Source organism: Dermacentor andersoni, chromosome 2, assembly GCF_023375885.2.
Source record: "Dermacentor andersoni chromosome 2, qqDerAnde1_hic_scaffold, whole genome shotgun sequence".
Taxonomy (NCBI): Eukaryota; Metazoa; Arthropoda; class Arachnida; order Ixodida; family Ixodidae; genus Dermacentor; species Dermacentor andersoni.
Window position 1 is genome coordinate 152,775,920 of NC_092815.1, and position 16,359 is coordinate 152,792,278.

Sequence of the window (16,359 nt, forward strand, 5' to 3'; positions counted from 1 at the left end):
ATCTCAGCGGCTTCGATTATCTCTTGCGTCAATTGGCTGCCATCTTATCTAACAATCTTGCATTTCTTAAAGAATGGGTGACATCTGCAATCTGTACAATGTATCCCAAGATGTCCGGCGACTGCTTTTGAAACATTATAATCATGCTCCTTTAATCTTTCGTTGAAACATCGTCCAGTCTGTCCAATGTAATTTCTGCCGCACTGAAGTGGAATAGAATATACCACTCCTTCAGTGCAGTCGACAAACTTTTTTCTGTGTTGTGTTTCACAACTTTGTTTCTGCATGGCACCTGGGTTTACTTTCGCACACATGCTCAGCAATTTTTCTGGCGCGGAAAACACCACTTTTACATGGAATCTTTTACCAACTTTCTTTACACAGTGCGCGATCGAATGAGTGTATGGCATCCCCACTGTTTTTTCACGTGTGCTTGGACCACAAGGCTCCCTTTCCTCCCAGATAATGATGCCCTGGTTCCGATTTCCTTGAGCAATGACTGCGCCACAGATACTAATACATAGAAAGGATAACCAGCCGCCGTGAGCCTGCGTGTTTGCTTCCGAAAGTTTTCGGCAATGCTACGATGGCACGATTTTTTAAACGCGTTTCTGTAGCAAAACTTAACTATGGCTCGTTTTAAGACTTTCGAACGTGCAGATTCGAGTGGCAAAAGAGGCTCATTTGCGCAATCTGGTCAAAATGTTACACAATCTAACCTCTATGCCAACATGCCCAGTCTTCAACCTTGGCAACTAACACAGTAGCAGATGTGGATATGCCTGTGTCTGTTATTAAAGCAAAGGCAAGAAAACTGATAAAGGGAAAAGATCCAAAGATTCTTTGAGTGGTGCAAACTCAACTCCCTGACCTTCACAGACAGTGCAGATGTGCAGACCACATGTAAGTGCGAAGCTGTCAATAAAAGAGTGTAAAACATGTGCCAGAGAACAAAACAAAAGATATGAAATACACATGAAGGATACAAACCCGTAGCTGTTTTTTTGCCTTAAAGCAATGTTGGCATGACTGGAAAGTTCAACTCTTAGCTGTGGCACATGACCAAGACTCAGTTTAAGCAGCAACAGTATGATAGAAGGGGGATTCAGAAAAAACACTCACCAGAAAGGTGACACTGCGATGACCGACTTCTTACAATAGATCAACATCGATAAGCCTCATGAGATGCACGAGAAATAAAACCAGAAATCATGTAGTCAACAAACAACTTGAAATGTGTGCAAGAACTGCCAGTGGACAAGGCTTCAGAGTCAAACAATATTTCTGTATTGGTTGGCAATACTGACGTTGCATGAACACACCAATGTTATGGAACTGACTTCAGTAGTCGTTTCAAGCTACGACAGCAGACGTCCAATTTCAGACAGGTGAGTAGGCTCCATTCATTTCTAGTTGTTTGTTGGGTGCTTCATGCCCAGACTATGTTTAATGCGTTTGACAATGCTTCACCGTGTACTAGAGGTCCGTATGTCGCAAGAATAAACCGAATGTCAGTCAGCCCTGCATCTTGTTTCTCTGTGCACGTCTGTCTTTTTAAAACTGACCTGCGCTTCTTATTCTGGCCATTTTCAGAAAACAGTTCTCCATCTTGAAACAGTGTAACACTGTTTCAAGATCCACAACCATTTTTTAATACCGCCTGATGCAACACTGTGCTGCAGTGAAAGGGTTTTGCAAAGAGAGCCGGTGCTTGGCAAGCACTGCAGATCAGTCGCTGAAACCCACAGTTAAATATGCAGACGGACAGCCTTGCTGAACAGACCGGGGATGAGTCGAGACGCGCTCCAACTATATTTCGAGACTACTGACAGATGGATATTCCCACAGTGCAGTGTGGCAGCAAGGTGCATGGTGCGAATATTCAGTAGTGCAATCTTGAACTTGACCTTCCAGGGAGTCAGCCCCAAGAAGTCAAGGTACAAAGACTACATAATGTAGTTTCGCATACAGGGGTCACTGATGATCATAGCAGGCTGCTTAATTTAACAGCGGAGAGAAAAAAATGGAGGAGCACTGAAACTTAACCTTTTAAGTATTGTGAAAAAGAAAGCCAATTCATTTAAACAGTTACTGCTCCGAAGTAATTCATTACGTCGCTATTTACAGTTGAGTGTGATTTCTGCACGGAAATTACACTTGAGTACAAACAATGCACAAACACCAATGACATTGGTCATGAACCGTCCGATATGACTGTGCCAGGACATTAAATATTTAGTGCGAATGATAAAGCAAGCCGAGAAAACAACTGCAACATCTTTAGTCAAATATTGTTTAGGCAACATCACATGCGAGTCCCATTTAAAATACAATCGAGTAGGGTTTTGCAAACGTCACCGTGTTTACGCTACAAGAACCTTCCAACTGCTACAACAGAAAAAAGATTGCTAGGGATACTCGTTGCGAAATGCCACAACTAACACCATGCATTCAAAATGTGCCTTCAATCTTGTATCCCTCATTATTGCCATAATGTTAATCCCATAATGATCAACCTGTGATGACGGTTCATTATAACAGTACATATATAATCTTGGATGCAAGACATAACACTCAATTATAAAAGTTCCAAGAGCATTGACTCATCACACAGGCTCTAGATTAATGCTTAACCCCTTCAGGCACGGTGTGTACAATTGTACACATTAAGATAGTGCCTTAAAAACAAAAGCAACGATGTAAATGATATTTCATGTGCATCACGTAACCTTAGAAACACTTCTGATTGGACCAATGCTGCAAGCTTGAAAAATATGTGCAGTGTTTCAGTAAATGTAGTTGGAAGGTAGATGCTGAGTGTTTGCACTGTGTGTCAGTATGTTGTCAAGCAGCACGTTCACTTCCTTCAGTGTCTTTCGCAATATCGTCAAGCATCAGGCAATGCCATCAGGCATATATCTTCAAATGGCTGAACAGGTGCTTTCCAAGTATGCCAAACATGAAATGCTGACATTCTCAAGCAAGACATTCCTGCAGGAACTTCTCGCATGGAGTCAACATTTTGTAAACTTGACAAAGCTCAGTGAAGAATTGGCAATTTTACATCTGTTCTGCAGCTGCACACTTTTCATGGCTCTGAAGATGCAAGAAATGTGGTGAAACTGAATTTTCAATGGTTAGAAGTGATTGAAACCTGAAGGTGCTAACTCAAATTCAACACTTAGCTTGACCAGTTCAGCACTTCACGTACAACGAAAAGAACTTGAGTAGTGAAAATAACGACTTTGACACAACTCAAATTTTTTGAAGTCTGAGAGCAAACTGCTTGCAGTTGTGTGCATATGTACATGTCATGAGTAATACTTGTGTCACACGGGCACATTTGGAAGGCCTTCCAGTCGACAGCCTTCGAAACGCCACAGCTCTATTGACTCAGAGGAGTTGTCACGCTGATACATGGCACTTTTCAAATGCCGCTGAGTGGTTCAGGCGTGTCTCGCAAAACTGTGTGGTGCTGCGGATCTTTTTTATTTTCATGTCACGAAAAGTTCAACAACATTAAAGCCACTTAAAAGCACTATAATTTCTTTTATGTTTGTTTATACATTAAAGAAAGGCACATGGAGTCGAGGGAGAATGTACTAGACAACATGGAGGAAGGAATGAATACAAGCACGTCGCTGTTGTCGAGAGTATGTGCAGTTCGCATATATCAAGTGGCAAAAATACTTTATTGAATGATTAATAACACTCATATATAGTATTTTTAGAGCACTTTGGTTTAATTTGTCCTTTCTAACCGTGAGTACGAGCACACTGTCAACGAGAGGGCATGTTCGCGCTGTTTCCGCTTCCGTTGCTCAAAGGCCATCGAGATTTCGATAGAGTTGTAGGGTGCTCCGTTGACTCGGTGGCCTTTGAGACCGCCTGTGTAGCAGCTCGAACTTGACCTTTGAGTCAACTGACTATCGGTTGGAAGGCCTTCCAAACGCCCTTGTGACACGGGTAATACCTGTGTCACACGGGCCCATTTAGAAGGCCTTCCAGTCGATGGCCTTCAAAACGCCATAACTCTATTGACTCAAAGGAGTTGTCGTGCTGCTACACGGCACTTTTGAAAGGCCGTTGAGTGGTTCCGGCATTTCTCGCCAAATTGTGTGGCGCTGCGGATCTTTATTTTCATGTCACGAAAGGTTAAGCAATGTTACAACCACTTAAAAGCGCTATACTTTCTTTTATGTTTGTTTATGCATTAAAAAAATTGTTTATACATTGCCATACATATATGTTTAGTTTTTAAGTTGTTGAGTGGCGAAACTGCGGCAACGTTTGCGTTGCTGCACGTCACTGTTGTCGAGAGTATGTGCAGTTCACACATACCAAGTGGCAAAAATACTTTATTGAATAATTAAGAACACTCGTATATAGTATTTTTAGAGCATTTTGGTTTGATTTGTCATTTCTAACCGTGAGTACATGCACACTGTGAACGAGAGGGCATGTTCGTGCTGTTTCCGTTTCCGTTGCTCAAAGGCCATTGAGATTTCGATAGAGTTGTAAGGTGCTCCGTTGACTCGATAGACTATTGACTTGGCGGTCTTCTAAACAGCCCGTGTAGCAGCTCGAACTTGACCTTTGAGTCAAGTGACTATCGATTGGAAGGCCTTCCGAACGCCCGTGTGACACGGGTATAACTTATTGCACAGTGACGGATTGACACTACAATCAAAACATATAAGGCCAGTAATGTCAAACAAGAGAGCTCAAGCGATGGCAACGCTGTCAAGATTTTTCGCAAGTCTCTTATAGAGCATGTGTGGTGGACTGAAAATTGTCACGCGCCGTCTCCAGCTCCATTCCATGACTTACTGCACATTCCGCAAGAAACGAATTAACATTCGTTTCTTCGTGATAGCTGCGGGATTGCTTAAATAACATCTGGTCAAAGGCGCGAGAGCGCTCGCTCATTCCTGAACACCACAAAAGCCGTGTCAGCAGCGTCAAGTGCTCAGGGTCAATGCAAAGGGAACGGCGAATGACTGACTGACAGTTCCGCTCTGGTTCTACCGTTGGTTAGGGCACAGTGTCACGGTTGGGCGCTAACAGGGCAGACGAAGCGCGACACCTTCGCCGCCTTGTCACGGGACGACGGAAGAAGCCTGGCTGTCTACTGGAAATCTCGAATCGCTCGCGCTCCTTTATCGCACCGCCTTATCACGTCACAAAGATGCGATGAGTCACAACGTCACAGCTGCAGTAGCGCCTGCAACCGCGCTACGAGAACGCCCGTGACTCGGATTGCGTCGCTCACGGAGACGGCGGAAAGTCTACACGATGCAACCTTGCACATTCAAGTCGCGATCAAGCGCTTTCGCTATCATTTCCATACCTATGTTGCACGCGCGGTCGCGCTTGTACCGCTACGCAAGCAGCGACGTCGCTTCCATGATGCATAAAGACCACCTTGCATAGTGATTCGCGTAATTTCAGGCCCCCAACGGCACGGATGCACAACGTGGCGCGTACAGACGTCGACGGCGCTTGCCAAGAAAAAGAAAGTAACGCAAGAAAACGAAACGCCAGTGCGAACACTGTGGTTTCGCGTGTACAACGAACGGCACGAGTGCAGCAGCTCCGTGACGCAGCCCGCTGAAACACCTGCGGCAGGCGAGGCGTCGCGGCGACAACTCGGCAAAGCAGCCGCTCGCGCTGTGCTTCGGCGCGTCGTGTCAATAGTGATGCACAATATCATCGCGTGCGAATCACGAATCGTGTGCAGGTGCCGTTGAGATCATCGCGTTCTTACTTGGCACTGCTTGGTTGTCGAGCCTGGCTTGCAGTAGTTGACGGGGGCAAGGCCGGGGAGGTAGAAAGCGGATGCTACGTGAAGCACTGCCAGAATCGGCACTGCGACGAGCGCTGTGGTCCTCGGAGAAAACATGGCGTGTCGATTTCTCGTCCACGGGGCACCAAACATCGGGGTGCACATGGAAGGGGGCCTCTACGGGACCGCTACGAGAAGGCGCCGTAAAGGCGAAGCCCACATCAGCCGTTCCACGGTTCTAAAAAAAAAGTAGGCGGCGTGTCTGTCTGTTGGGAAAGCGGTGACAACTTCCTGTTGTAGTGGCCAGACGTCGAGAAAAGAAACGACGAAAAGATCGTTGCAATGTCTAGACGAAACCGAAACTGAAACCAAGGTTCTTAGGCTACTCCAGTTTTATAGCTCCGCTTGGCAGATGACGCTACATTCACGTCTTTCGTCACGTTTTGTTTCGCTTCGGATAAAAGGTCCTTCTTTTCTTGTAGATTTCTGCTTGAAGTGTGTTACAATTCTTAATTTTGAACCTCTTCATCAATATGTCATATTTGATTTATGCATTGTGAATATATTTCAAGTAATAAACGTGAAACTTGACTTCTGCTTTCACTTCTAGTTTCATGTCGGTTGCGCTCCTTCGCCTGTCGCTATCCTTCTTCATTTTGTTGGTGTAGTGTGCTGTGGTCCCACGGCTGCTGATTTATCAGTTGATCTGATCTATAAAATTTTCTGCTGATTCAACCATAAAGTGCTTTTATCTACTGATATTTTGTCTGTCATACGGAAACGAAAGCAAAAGCTGCTACTTTTCCGGTACCGAGTCTATTTTAATGCGCTGCCACCTCGCGAACGAAAAAAAAAAAAAAAAAAGGAAAAGTGGGTTAGCTAAGAGATGAGCACATTCTTGAGTCTCCTGATTCTCATAACTGACGCTACCTATGTTTATGGGCAAAAATAGCGAAAGGGTAAGACAGTCAATCGGTACACTCTTAAGCAAAATTACACCCTTTTGCCACACAACTACAATCGTCATCTGTCTTGTCCGCATTTCGTTTCTTTAACGTGGCGAGCCCGGTACTTCCCAGTAACGAACGGCATGCGCGTTATCAGCACGACATAGCATTCCCGACAGGAAAGTAGCGGGCGCGGCGTTTTCACGAAAGGAAACGCAAGCAAAGCAGATGACGATTATCTTTGTGTGGCAGATATACACCCTCTAAACAAGGTTACACCCCCTTGGGGTGTATATCTGCTTGGCGGCATGCTACACTCTAAGAAAAGTTTACACCCTTTGGAGTGTATATTTGCCACACAACGATAATCGGCATCGGTCTTGCCCGCATTTCCTTTCTTGAAAACGCTGCGCTCGTTACTTTCCTGTCGGGAATGATATGTCATGCTGATAACGCACATGCCGTTCGTTACAGGAAAGTATCGGGCTCGCCGCGTTAAAGAAAGGAAATGCGGACAAGACAGATGACGATTATCGTTGTGTGGCAAATATACATCCCAAAGGGTGCAACTGTTTTTAGAATGTAGGATCATTACATTTAAAAGGTGAATTCACTCACAGGATTATTTTTTATTCATTTCAGAAATTTTTGGCAGTTCGTTCATTTCACGGGGACGATGACTACCCAACCATAGTTCAATTCAGCCAGGATAATAGATGGCCGTATTTTTTCACACCTGTGAAAAATGCACTGAGAGGAAATTGCTCTGGTGCTTTCATTGGTGTTCTGGTGTCTCTTCACGACAGCCTGGAGCATAGGGCGAAGGCTGCTGCTAAGCTGAAAGGTGAATTTCAGCAAAGCTGCACAAGAAAAAGCTCAAGGCCATTCCGCCCTGCGAAGGTGGATGACCAGCTGTAAATGTCGTGTTAAGAAAATTTGTGGTTAGGACTTTTTTGCATCACACATTGTCACTTAGTAACGACAGTCACAATGGCTTTGTGGTCACTATGACGTACACTGATCGGCTTACTCGCTACTGCAGACATTCTCTGCGAACACACCTAATTGCTGATTGCTGCGGTTCAGCCTGTCGCGGCGGCCAAATCGAAATGCGCCAAACGTCTCAAGGCGTTGACTTGCCCGCGAGAATTTCATAAGCGTGTTCTATGCCGCTTGCCGATGCATGCATTCGTGGCCAGTTGATCTCATGAGTCCGTGGTGAACGGTAGTGCGCAGCATGAGCTCCCAAGGAGCGGATTTAGCGGCCCGACAGGGCCGCGGTATCAGGTCAACTGAAAAACCAGGCCAGAACTACCTACTGATTTTACCACCACTGCCAACAGGTGTGTCCGTTCTGCACACAGATATTTTTACATGGTGACGTTAAGGCGAGGCCTTACAGAGTGGAATATTTTCGAGACGCTCTTACACGACTGTCTCTCATGCCGGAAGTGGTTGCCCTGTTTGTATATTAAATGAACCATCTGTGGGCGGTGACTTTCAAGGATGAAGAAAGAAAAAAGAAGATTCTCGCTGCAAATGCTTTTGACGTGAAGGACCAAAGCTTTGTGGCCGTCGACCCGTGTGACATAGACGTCCGTATCAAGCTCTACCGGCTTCTTCACGGAGCACCCGACGACGATGTTCGCATTGCTTTGTCGCCTTTTGGAAAGGTGACTGATATTACTGAGGACAAGTGGCGGGTGCAAAGATGCGTTGACAAAGGGTCAACCACCCGTTCTGCCACATTGAAGCTAGAGGGAGGCGTCACCACCGAGGACTTGCCCCAGCAGCTGCGAGTAAGGGAAGATGTTACGCTCGTGCACGTCCCAGGCAGAGCTCCCCTCTGCCTCCGATGCCGCGGAATCGGACATACGACGCGAGTGCCGTGTATCCCTCTGTGGGCTTTGTCGTCATTACGACCACGACGAGACCCAGTGCGTGCGCACGTATGCCACAGTGACAGGCCCGACATCGAGGGAAGATGTTACAGAGCACCTGATGGACGTTGTAGACGCAGTAGAAGCCACTGGTGAAGGGAAAGATGCCCATTTCTCGGTGTTAACGCCCCTGAAGAAGGCAACGCTTGCTGATAAAGCGAAGTCATTGGATGGCTGCAGAAACCGGGGAACAGCACGACACTGACAACACCGTGCTGTCAACGTCAAGTAGTGCTTCTGTTAAGAGGCTTTACGAGGAGGCCGATGAGCAGGAGTAAAAGGACCGAGAGACAGGTAGTGACGAGCCTCCACCGGAGGCTACCGCAGGACGCCGACCCGGCGTTCAAGCCCAAGCCCGGCGCTCCAGCCAAAGGCCGCACACACCCCGACGCCTCCGCTTACGCGGAGGCGTTCCTAGGAGAGCAGAAGCGTTGTTGAGGTCTGGGGACTGAGATTTGTGGGCACGATGCGCGTCGACCGTCGTCATCGTGCTTTGAAGCCCAGAAAACCGCGGTCCTCCTGAGTAGACCGTCGAGTCAACGAAGCAGACGCGAGACGGACGATGAGCGGTAATTGGTTTAGATTCTCTATTCTTTAAATGGCAGCTAACCTTTCGGGCGATCTTTGTGTCGCAACGTTGAACGTGCGTTGCAGGCACGTACCCAGGATTTTTTTTTCGGGGGGGTCCAACCCAAGGTAACTTTAAGTAAAAATGGGGGGGGGGGGACGTTTACTAGTACAAATGTGAATAACGCCCACCATTCGCCAAAAAAGCGCGTAAACCCACAACAGAGAAATGAAATAAGGTATATTTTAGAGGTACGCCTGTGCGATACACCTCTCCTTTACTTGGCAAATAAAGAACCACGCCAAATGGACTCGCGCAGGAAAGAAGCGCAGGAAGAACACTGCCAAGAACAAGTAAAGAAGCCCCCCGAAAGTGTAAAATAAAGATTACTTTAGTAGAATAGGAGTTAAAAAACAGCAGTTGGCAACATAGGCACACGGACCGCGCAGAGTTGTGTTACTCCACCGGCCAATCACAAAAGCAAACAAAATGGTCGTCATGCGGCCTTTTCAACATTGCGTCGTACTTGACACCTCCGGAGCGCCGGCTGTTCTTGAAGTCTTTTCATTGGCTGAAGCATTGAGGTGTGCAACAGACATGGACAAAATGTATGGAGTCTGCGCATTTCGCATGAAACTTCACTGCAAACTGAAGTTAAACTTCATCATAAATCAGGGTGTCTACCAAGTTGACATTTCCAAATTCCCTGACTTCTCCAGGTTTTCCCTGGGTGCCTTTGCACAATTCTATGAGTGATGCAGAACTATGTTTTATGTCAAGAGGGCCTGAAACCATATCTCCCGATGCTGTCACTCTCTAATAAGCATATGAAACAAATACAAATTTAATCCAATTTAAATACTAAGGAGTAGTGTTTATGTTATTCAAACAGAGTCTTCGAAAAATGTCTTCGAAATATATTGCAAATGGAGTCGGACATTCTCAAATACGAATAAAAAGGAGATGCATACAGAAGCAAATATTTTCGAATATGAACTATTTCTATCAACTGATAGCAAGCTCTGTGGTATGAGGCCCGAACTTTGTCACGATTGAGATTCTCTCTCAACAGCCCGTAAGTCAACCTCAACTGTCCTGACATACTCGCAGCCCGGGCACCACGCCTCAGTGCTGTGTTTCACTGCTTTAAAGAGTTTATTTTGGTTTGGATGAGGGACACCTGCATCTCGGCATCAGCCAACAGTTTGTTTTCTGAGCTCAAGCTCCTTCAAAACGGCGGCAGCACGCTAGCTTCCTTTCCCGTTCATTCCTCAATGCGTAGGCCCTTTCTTTTCTTGTCCTTCCTCCACTCGTTCGTCCCACGGACCATTTGAAGAATCTTCTTGGTCAGTTACACAGTCCACGTCTGATTTTTCGAACTCCCTAGGGGCTGCGAAAACGTCCGGAAAATCGGCGAGTGGGAAAAAAATTAATGCATGTCATTTACTGCCTTTAGGGGCTCAAACCACCCCAGGCACATTCGAAAACGCTCTGAAGGCCTGTAAGTACACGTATTAGGAATATCGGCGCTCGTACTGTGACAAGAAATACCGGGTGCACGCGTGTATAATTAAGGAATACATACTGTGTCCTGTGGCAATAGGCCCTTCCCACGCTTGTTATGCTTCACTGCAATACTTTTGCGTATGCTTCACCAAGTAACGCGTCTGTATCGAGGCGAAGAGGACTTTCGGAAACCGGCATAATGCAACGCACCGCGCTTTCCAAGCTTCTAAGCCAATCGCGAGGACCCCAAAGAGTCTGTGTCAATGCTGACAGCAGCGAGTTCTTTCAATAAAAACACGGCACCCAACGGCAAGAAGCTTCATAGCGAACGTCGAAGCAGGTAGGCCTAACGTTGCCGCAGCGGTGGCTACGGCTGCCAGCGAAACTGTGTGCGAGAGCGCCGGTTCGAGGAGGCGAGGTAATCAATATGGCAGCAGTGGTGGCTTTGATTAATGCCGTTTTGGATCTGCGGTCACGGCAAAACGTCCGGAAAATCGGACGTCGTGGAGTTCTTGCGTCCGAAAATTTCAGACGTTCTGATACATTGACTCTATGGGGTACGTGGTGGCGGTGCCGTGAAGCCGTCCAAATTATCAGAAATCCGAGAAGTCGGTCGTTGACTGTACACTGGCAACTCCTCCAGCCGACGACAGGGCGTCAAGGACGATTCATTACGATTCCTGTCTGTACTCGAGCCAGCATTACCGCGACTCTCGACCCTTTCAATAAAATTACAGCTAATTTGCGCTAATAGAGGCACAAATTCCCTGAGTATTCCCTGAGTTTTTCCAGACTACTCGAAATCCCTGATAATTCCTGGTTTTCCCGGTTGGTAGACATCCTGCACATAGTTGTAGCGAAGCAAGCGTGTTATTTCAGTTCAAAAAAGAATTAGGCATTCGCCATTCCACTATAATAGGCGAGGGAAAATTACGCGCTAATAATTTTATTTTTGTAGTTACCGTATTATTTGGGTTACAGAAAAAGTTTGAGGTATGAATTATTTGCAGCCTCGCGGAGGAACAGTGGCTCGCGGTTATAAGGGCGTTGGCGGGGCTTCATTGCAGACTTAAGTTGTATCCGACTATAGTAGCGTTTTCTTTTAATTAGCTCTGGAAGAATTTTACAGAAATATATACTTGCGGGAAAATCACAGTTATTTTAGGTCCCTCGTTTACTGCTCTAACAAGTTAAGTGCCACAACCGAAACGTATTGTTATTTGGGAAGTTACGTAACGATGCGTGGCCGCCAGTCGCGTACAACCGCGTATAGCGCAGGAAGCTGTGATTCTACACGTCCTGGGACCACCGCGGAAGGTTAGAAAAACACCTACACAAGCGCAGCAGAGAAGTGACTATACGTTAGGCGGCTCGAATGATAACTGTAGCAGCGTCATTCAGAACACACGGAATTGTCCTCCATTTCTGGCGGTGTTTTCTCTACTTCCTTTTTAAATAAAAAAATGTTGATCCATGAATATTTTCATAAAAATTGGTTAAATTTGTTAATTTTCGCTTTTCCTTCCTGTTTGGCTGTTGCCTTGGCACTCTCCCTTAGTAGATCGCTTAATTTCTCATATCCTTGCGACTCTTGTTTCCAGTTGGCAATTTTGCACGAAAAGAGCTGTACAATTAGGGAAAAACCAGACGAGTTAACGGGTGACAGTCATATTGCATATGAGTGTAAGGGTTATCCCAGGGTGTGATGATGGACGCTGTCTCGCATTATCTTGTTTTCCACCTTATCTAACCCATATTACGGGTACAAGGTTCCGAAGATCTGTCAGCGTCGCGGCGAGCTCGCCGTCACTCGAAGAAATAATGAAACAAAAAGAAAAGTTAAACGCAATTGGCATTTTCTCTGGCCCCAACTCGTTTCATGTGCATACAGACCAGCTGACCACGAACCGAATGCCTTTCCTGGTCCCTGGATCAGTCTAAATGAAGAAGGTTGAACTAACGAAGCAACATATATGCGCGTAACCGTTGAATAAACGGTGATAATTGAATGCATCTGGAGATATCCTTGCGGGCACCGAATTGGTGAGGAAACTGGCCTTCACATCCCAGGAGACGCCGATAACTACCACCATCCAAAAGGAGTGAAAAAGGCAGCAAAATGTTGACGTCCGAATAGCTGTCAAGTCTCAACATTGATTTGGCGACGCTTTAGGAATGTGTGAGAAGTGGTGGCGTGGACGGGGGGGGGGGGGGGGAGGGGGGCGTATGCATCCTAATTTCGGGGGGGGGGGGGGCCCGTGCCTCCCCGGGCCCCCCCTTGGGTACGTGCCTGGTGCGTTGACTAAGCGTGCGTAGAAAGCAATGCCAAGTTAACCGTATTCTTGTTGAAAATACTATTAGCGTATTGGCTGTTGAAGAAACAAAAATTACGTTTGATGAACACACGGAGCGAACGGTTAACGTTTTCCACCCCAGATATACCGTATGTGTATGTCACGCAGTGGGGAGGTCTGGGGGATGCCTTATTATTATTATTTTTTTTTTTTTGCGTAGCAGAATTGCTGTGGTTAAAGCGGTCACGTCATGCGAGGATGGTAGAATGGTCCTCCGTGTTTTTTTCAAAGATGCCTTGGAGGGCAATATACTTGTATGCTCCGAACGTAGCACGGGAGGGGGAAGTCTTTTTTGGTGACGTTCAGCAGTACATGAATTGTGAACTCGTATGCTATTTTACTGGGTGATTTTAGTTATGTTTGCTTTCTTGACGATAAATCTGAGATGCCCGATGTTTGCGATAAAAGTGCGGTGCTTTTAAGTTCGATTGTAAACGAACAAGAACTTGAACGCACTACCAAGGTGAGTGCCATAGCAGGCTAGACAAAATTTATGCTCAGTTAACCTTTGTACCTCTATTTTTAGATTATCAAGTGTTACATGTTAGCTTTAGCGATCATTGCCTGTTTATATGTATATGTCAACCATAGAAAAGAAACAAAAAACATCAAAATTCAGCTAGGACTTATGAAAACTGAAGGATAAGCTTTCGCAAGACGAGGTTTTCCAAAAGGCAGTGCAAGCTGGAAAATTTGCTCAGCACAACTACGTTAGCGTTCCTCATTGCAGAATGAGAACTCTTCAAAAGAGACGTTAAATTACCCGCAATTGAAAGAGCATGCGTAGTCCAGCCCAAAGAAAAAGAGCGTGAAAGGGAATTGCATCTTAGGTTAAAATACATGCTCTGCGCAGAAAGGTCTCCGCCGGGATTATTTTTCAAAGAAATCAAAGAAGGTAAGTCTGAGCTTGAACTCATGAATGAAGAAAGGTACAGGGGTGTGGTATGAAGGGCATGGGCTGAGAATTTATGGATGGGAGAGACGCCAACCAAGCGAGCAATAAGCGACGAGAAGAAACACGCCGTTTCCAAAGAAATAACAGAAATAAGGTATCAAGGGGAAGTCACTAATGGTGTTGGAATGATAGAGCACGCATTTGAGTTTTATTATGAAAGTTTGATGGGGAAAAAAGATATGTGATAATGAACGTTTTAGAACTGACTTCTTGACATTAATGCGAACATTATCGGATGAGATCTGTGAAGCGCTCGACAGACCAATAAGCCTTTCGGAAGTTGAGGATACGATTTACGAACTTAGTCCCGGAAAGTCGCCGGAGCCTGATGGTTTTGGAGGGGTTTTCCACAAGAGTTTCAAAAGTGGAATAGCTGTAGCATTACACTCTTAAAACGGTTGCACCCTTTGAGGTGTATATTTGTCCCACAACAGTAATCGTCATCTGCCTTGCTTGCGTTTCCTTTTTTTGAAAACTCGGCGCTGGCTACTTTCCTGTCGAGAATGCTGTGTCACACTGATAACGCGCAAGCCATTCACTCTTAGAAAAATTTACACCCTTTGGGGCTTATCTTGTCCCACAACGATAATCGTCATCTGTCTTGGCCGCGTTTCCTTTCTTCAACGCTGCGAGCCCGGTACGTCCCAGTCACGAACGGCATGCGCGTTATCAGTGTGACGTAGCCAGGAAAGTAACGAGCGCCGAGTTTTCAGGAAAGGAAACGCAAGCAAGGCAGATGACGATTATCGTTGTGGGACAAATATACACCCCAAATGGTGCAACCATTTTAAGAGTGTTCGTGGCTGGGAAGTACCGGGCTCGCAGCGGTAAAGAAAGGAAACGCGGGCAAGACAGATGACGATTATCGTTATTGGACAAGATAAGCCCTAAAGGATGCAATTTTTTAAAGAGTGCTCTCTTAAAAAGTTAACACCCCTTGGGGCGTATCTTGTCTCCCAACAATAATCGCCATTTGTCTAGCCCACATTTCCTTTCTTTAACGCTGCAAGACCGGTGCTTCCCAGTCATGAACGGCACGCGAGTTATCAGCGTGACGTAACGTTCTCGACAGGAAAGCAGCGAGCCCAGCATTTTCATGAAAGGAAACGCAAGCAGGGCAGATGGCGATTATCGTTGTGTGGCAAATATACACCCCAAAGGGTACCACTGTTTTTAGAGCGTAAGGGAGATGTACGAGAACAAGGAAGTGCCTCCTTCTTTATGGACATCGTACGTTATTTTAATTCCTGAAGCGAAAGACAGTGCGATGCTTTTAAAGAACTTGTGGGCCCCCATCAGACATGCGGTATCAAAGGCAGGTCAATCTTTTCGAATATACACAGTGCAATGTCCGTACTGGAATGTTGTCTTGAAAAGGAGGACCGAATCACCATGATACAAATTGACCTTGAAAAAGCTTTTGCTAGAGTCGTCCATGTTGTATTATCCTTGCTTTTACAACTTGTGAACGCCTGTGCAGTGATGACATATGTAGTAACAACGGTGTACAAGGACTGCACCGCAAAGTTAGTTGTTAATAGGAAATTAAGCGGCACTATAAAAGTGGTATCATCAGTAAAACAAGGATGCTGTTTATCGCCTCTTTTGTTTGCCTTCCATTAATGAGCAATTTTGATTGAAAATAATTAAAAGCCAATCTATTCATGGGCTTATCTATGCTCGAATGGAGACTAGAGTTTTATTTTATGCGGATGACGTGGCAATTTCTCTTGCTTTGATACAGAGAGTGTGGATAAAGCTATGAAAGAGGCTCTTTCTTTTTGCGCCACAACTGGAAGTGTTGTCAGCTGAACTAAGTGCCTAGGCTTATGGCATGGCAGCTGGCCACAAGCACCCGAGTATTTTTGAAACGTGAACTGGAGCGTTGCCCCTTCAAACTATCTTGGGATTCCATTGCAACATTATCGGGACAGTGCAGAGTATTGAATTGAATAAAAAAAAAGAGTTAAAGATCAGACAGAAAAGTGGGGCGGGCATAATTTTTCCATGTTTTCTAGAGCTAGTGTTTGCAATTTGTTTTTAGTTTCAGAAGCGTGGCTATGTACTACAGGTTTTATGCATGGCAAGAATTGAGGAGCAGAAATTTAATAGAGTGTTTACGGTATAACAGGGTGTCCTACCCAACTTTAACTAGAGTTTAACAATATACGAATTCCAAGTAGCTGGACAGAACCGAGGTAATGTTTTCCGTCGCTTGGAGATACTGAAATTATTTTTTCATTACGCCTAATCAGATACGTAGTTTTGATTAATTAATCAACATTTCAAGTATAATTAGCTCAA

General features: G+C 45.5%; 1 protein-coding gene across 1 annotated transcript in view; it reads right to left on the reverse strand.

Annotated features, from left to right (window-relative positions):
* Positions 1–6,047, reverse strand: part of TM9SF2 (transmembrane 9 superfamily protein member 2) — a 58,209-nt gene extending 52,162 nt beyond the window's left edge. The window contains exon 1 of the mRNA XM_050187429.3: positions 5,768–6,047. Within this exon, the coding sequence (XP_050043386.1) occupies positions 5,768–5,950 (183 nt within the window). The 5' untranslated portion in view covers positions 5,951–6,047. The remainder of the gene's footprint in view (positions 1–5,767) is intronic.
* Positions 6,048–16,359: the final 10,312 nt, after the last annotated feature.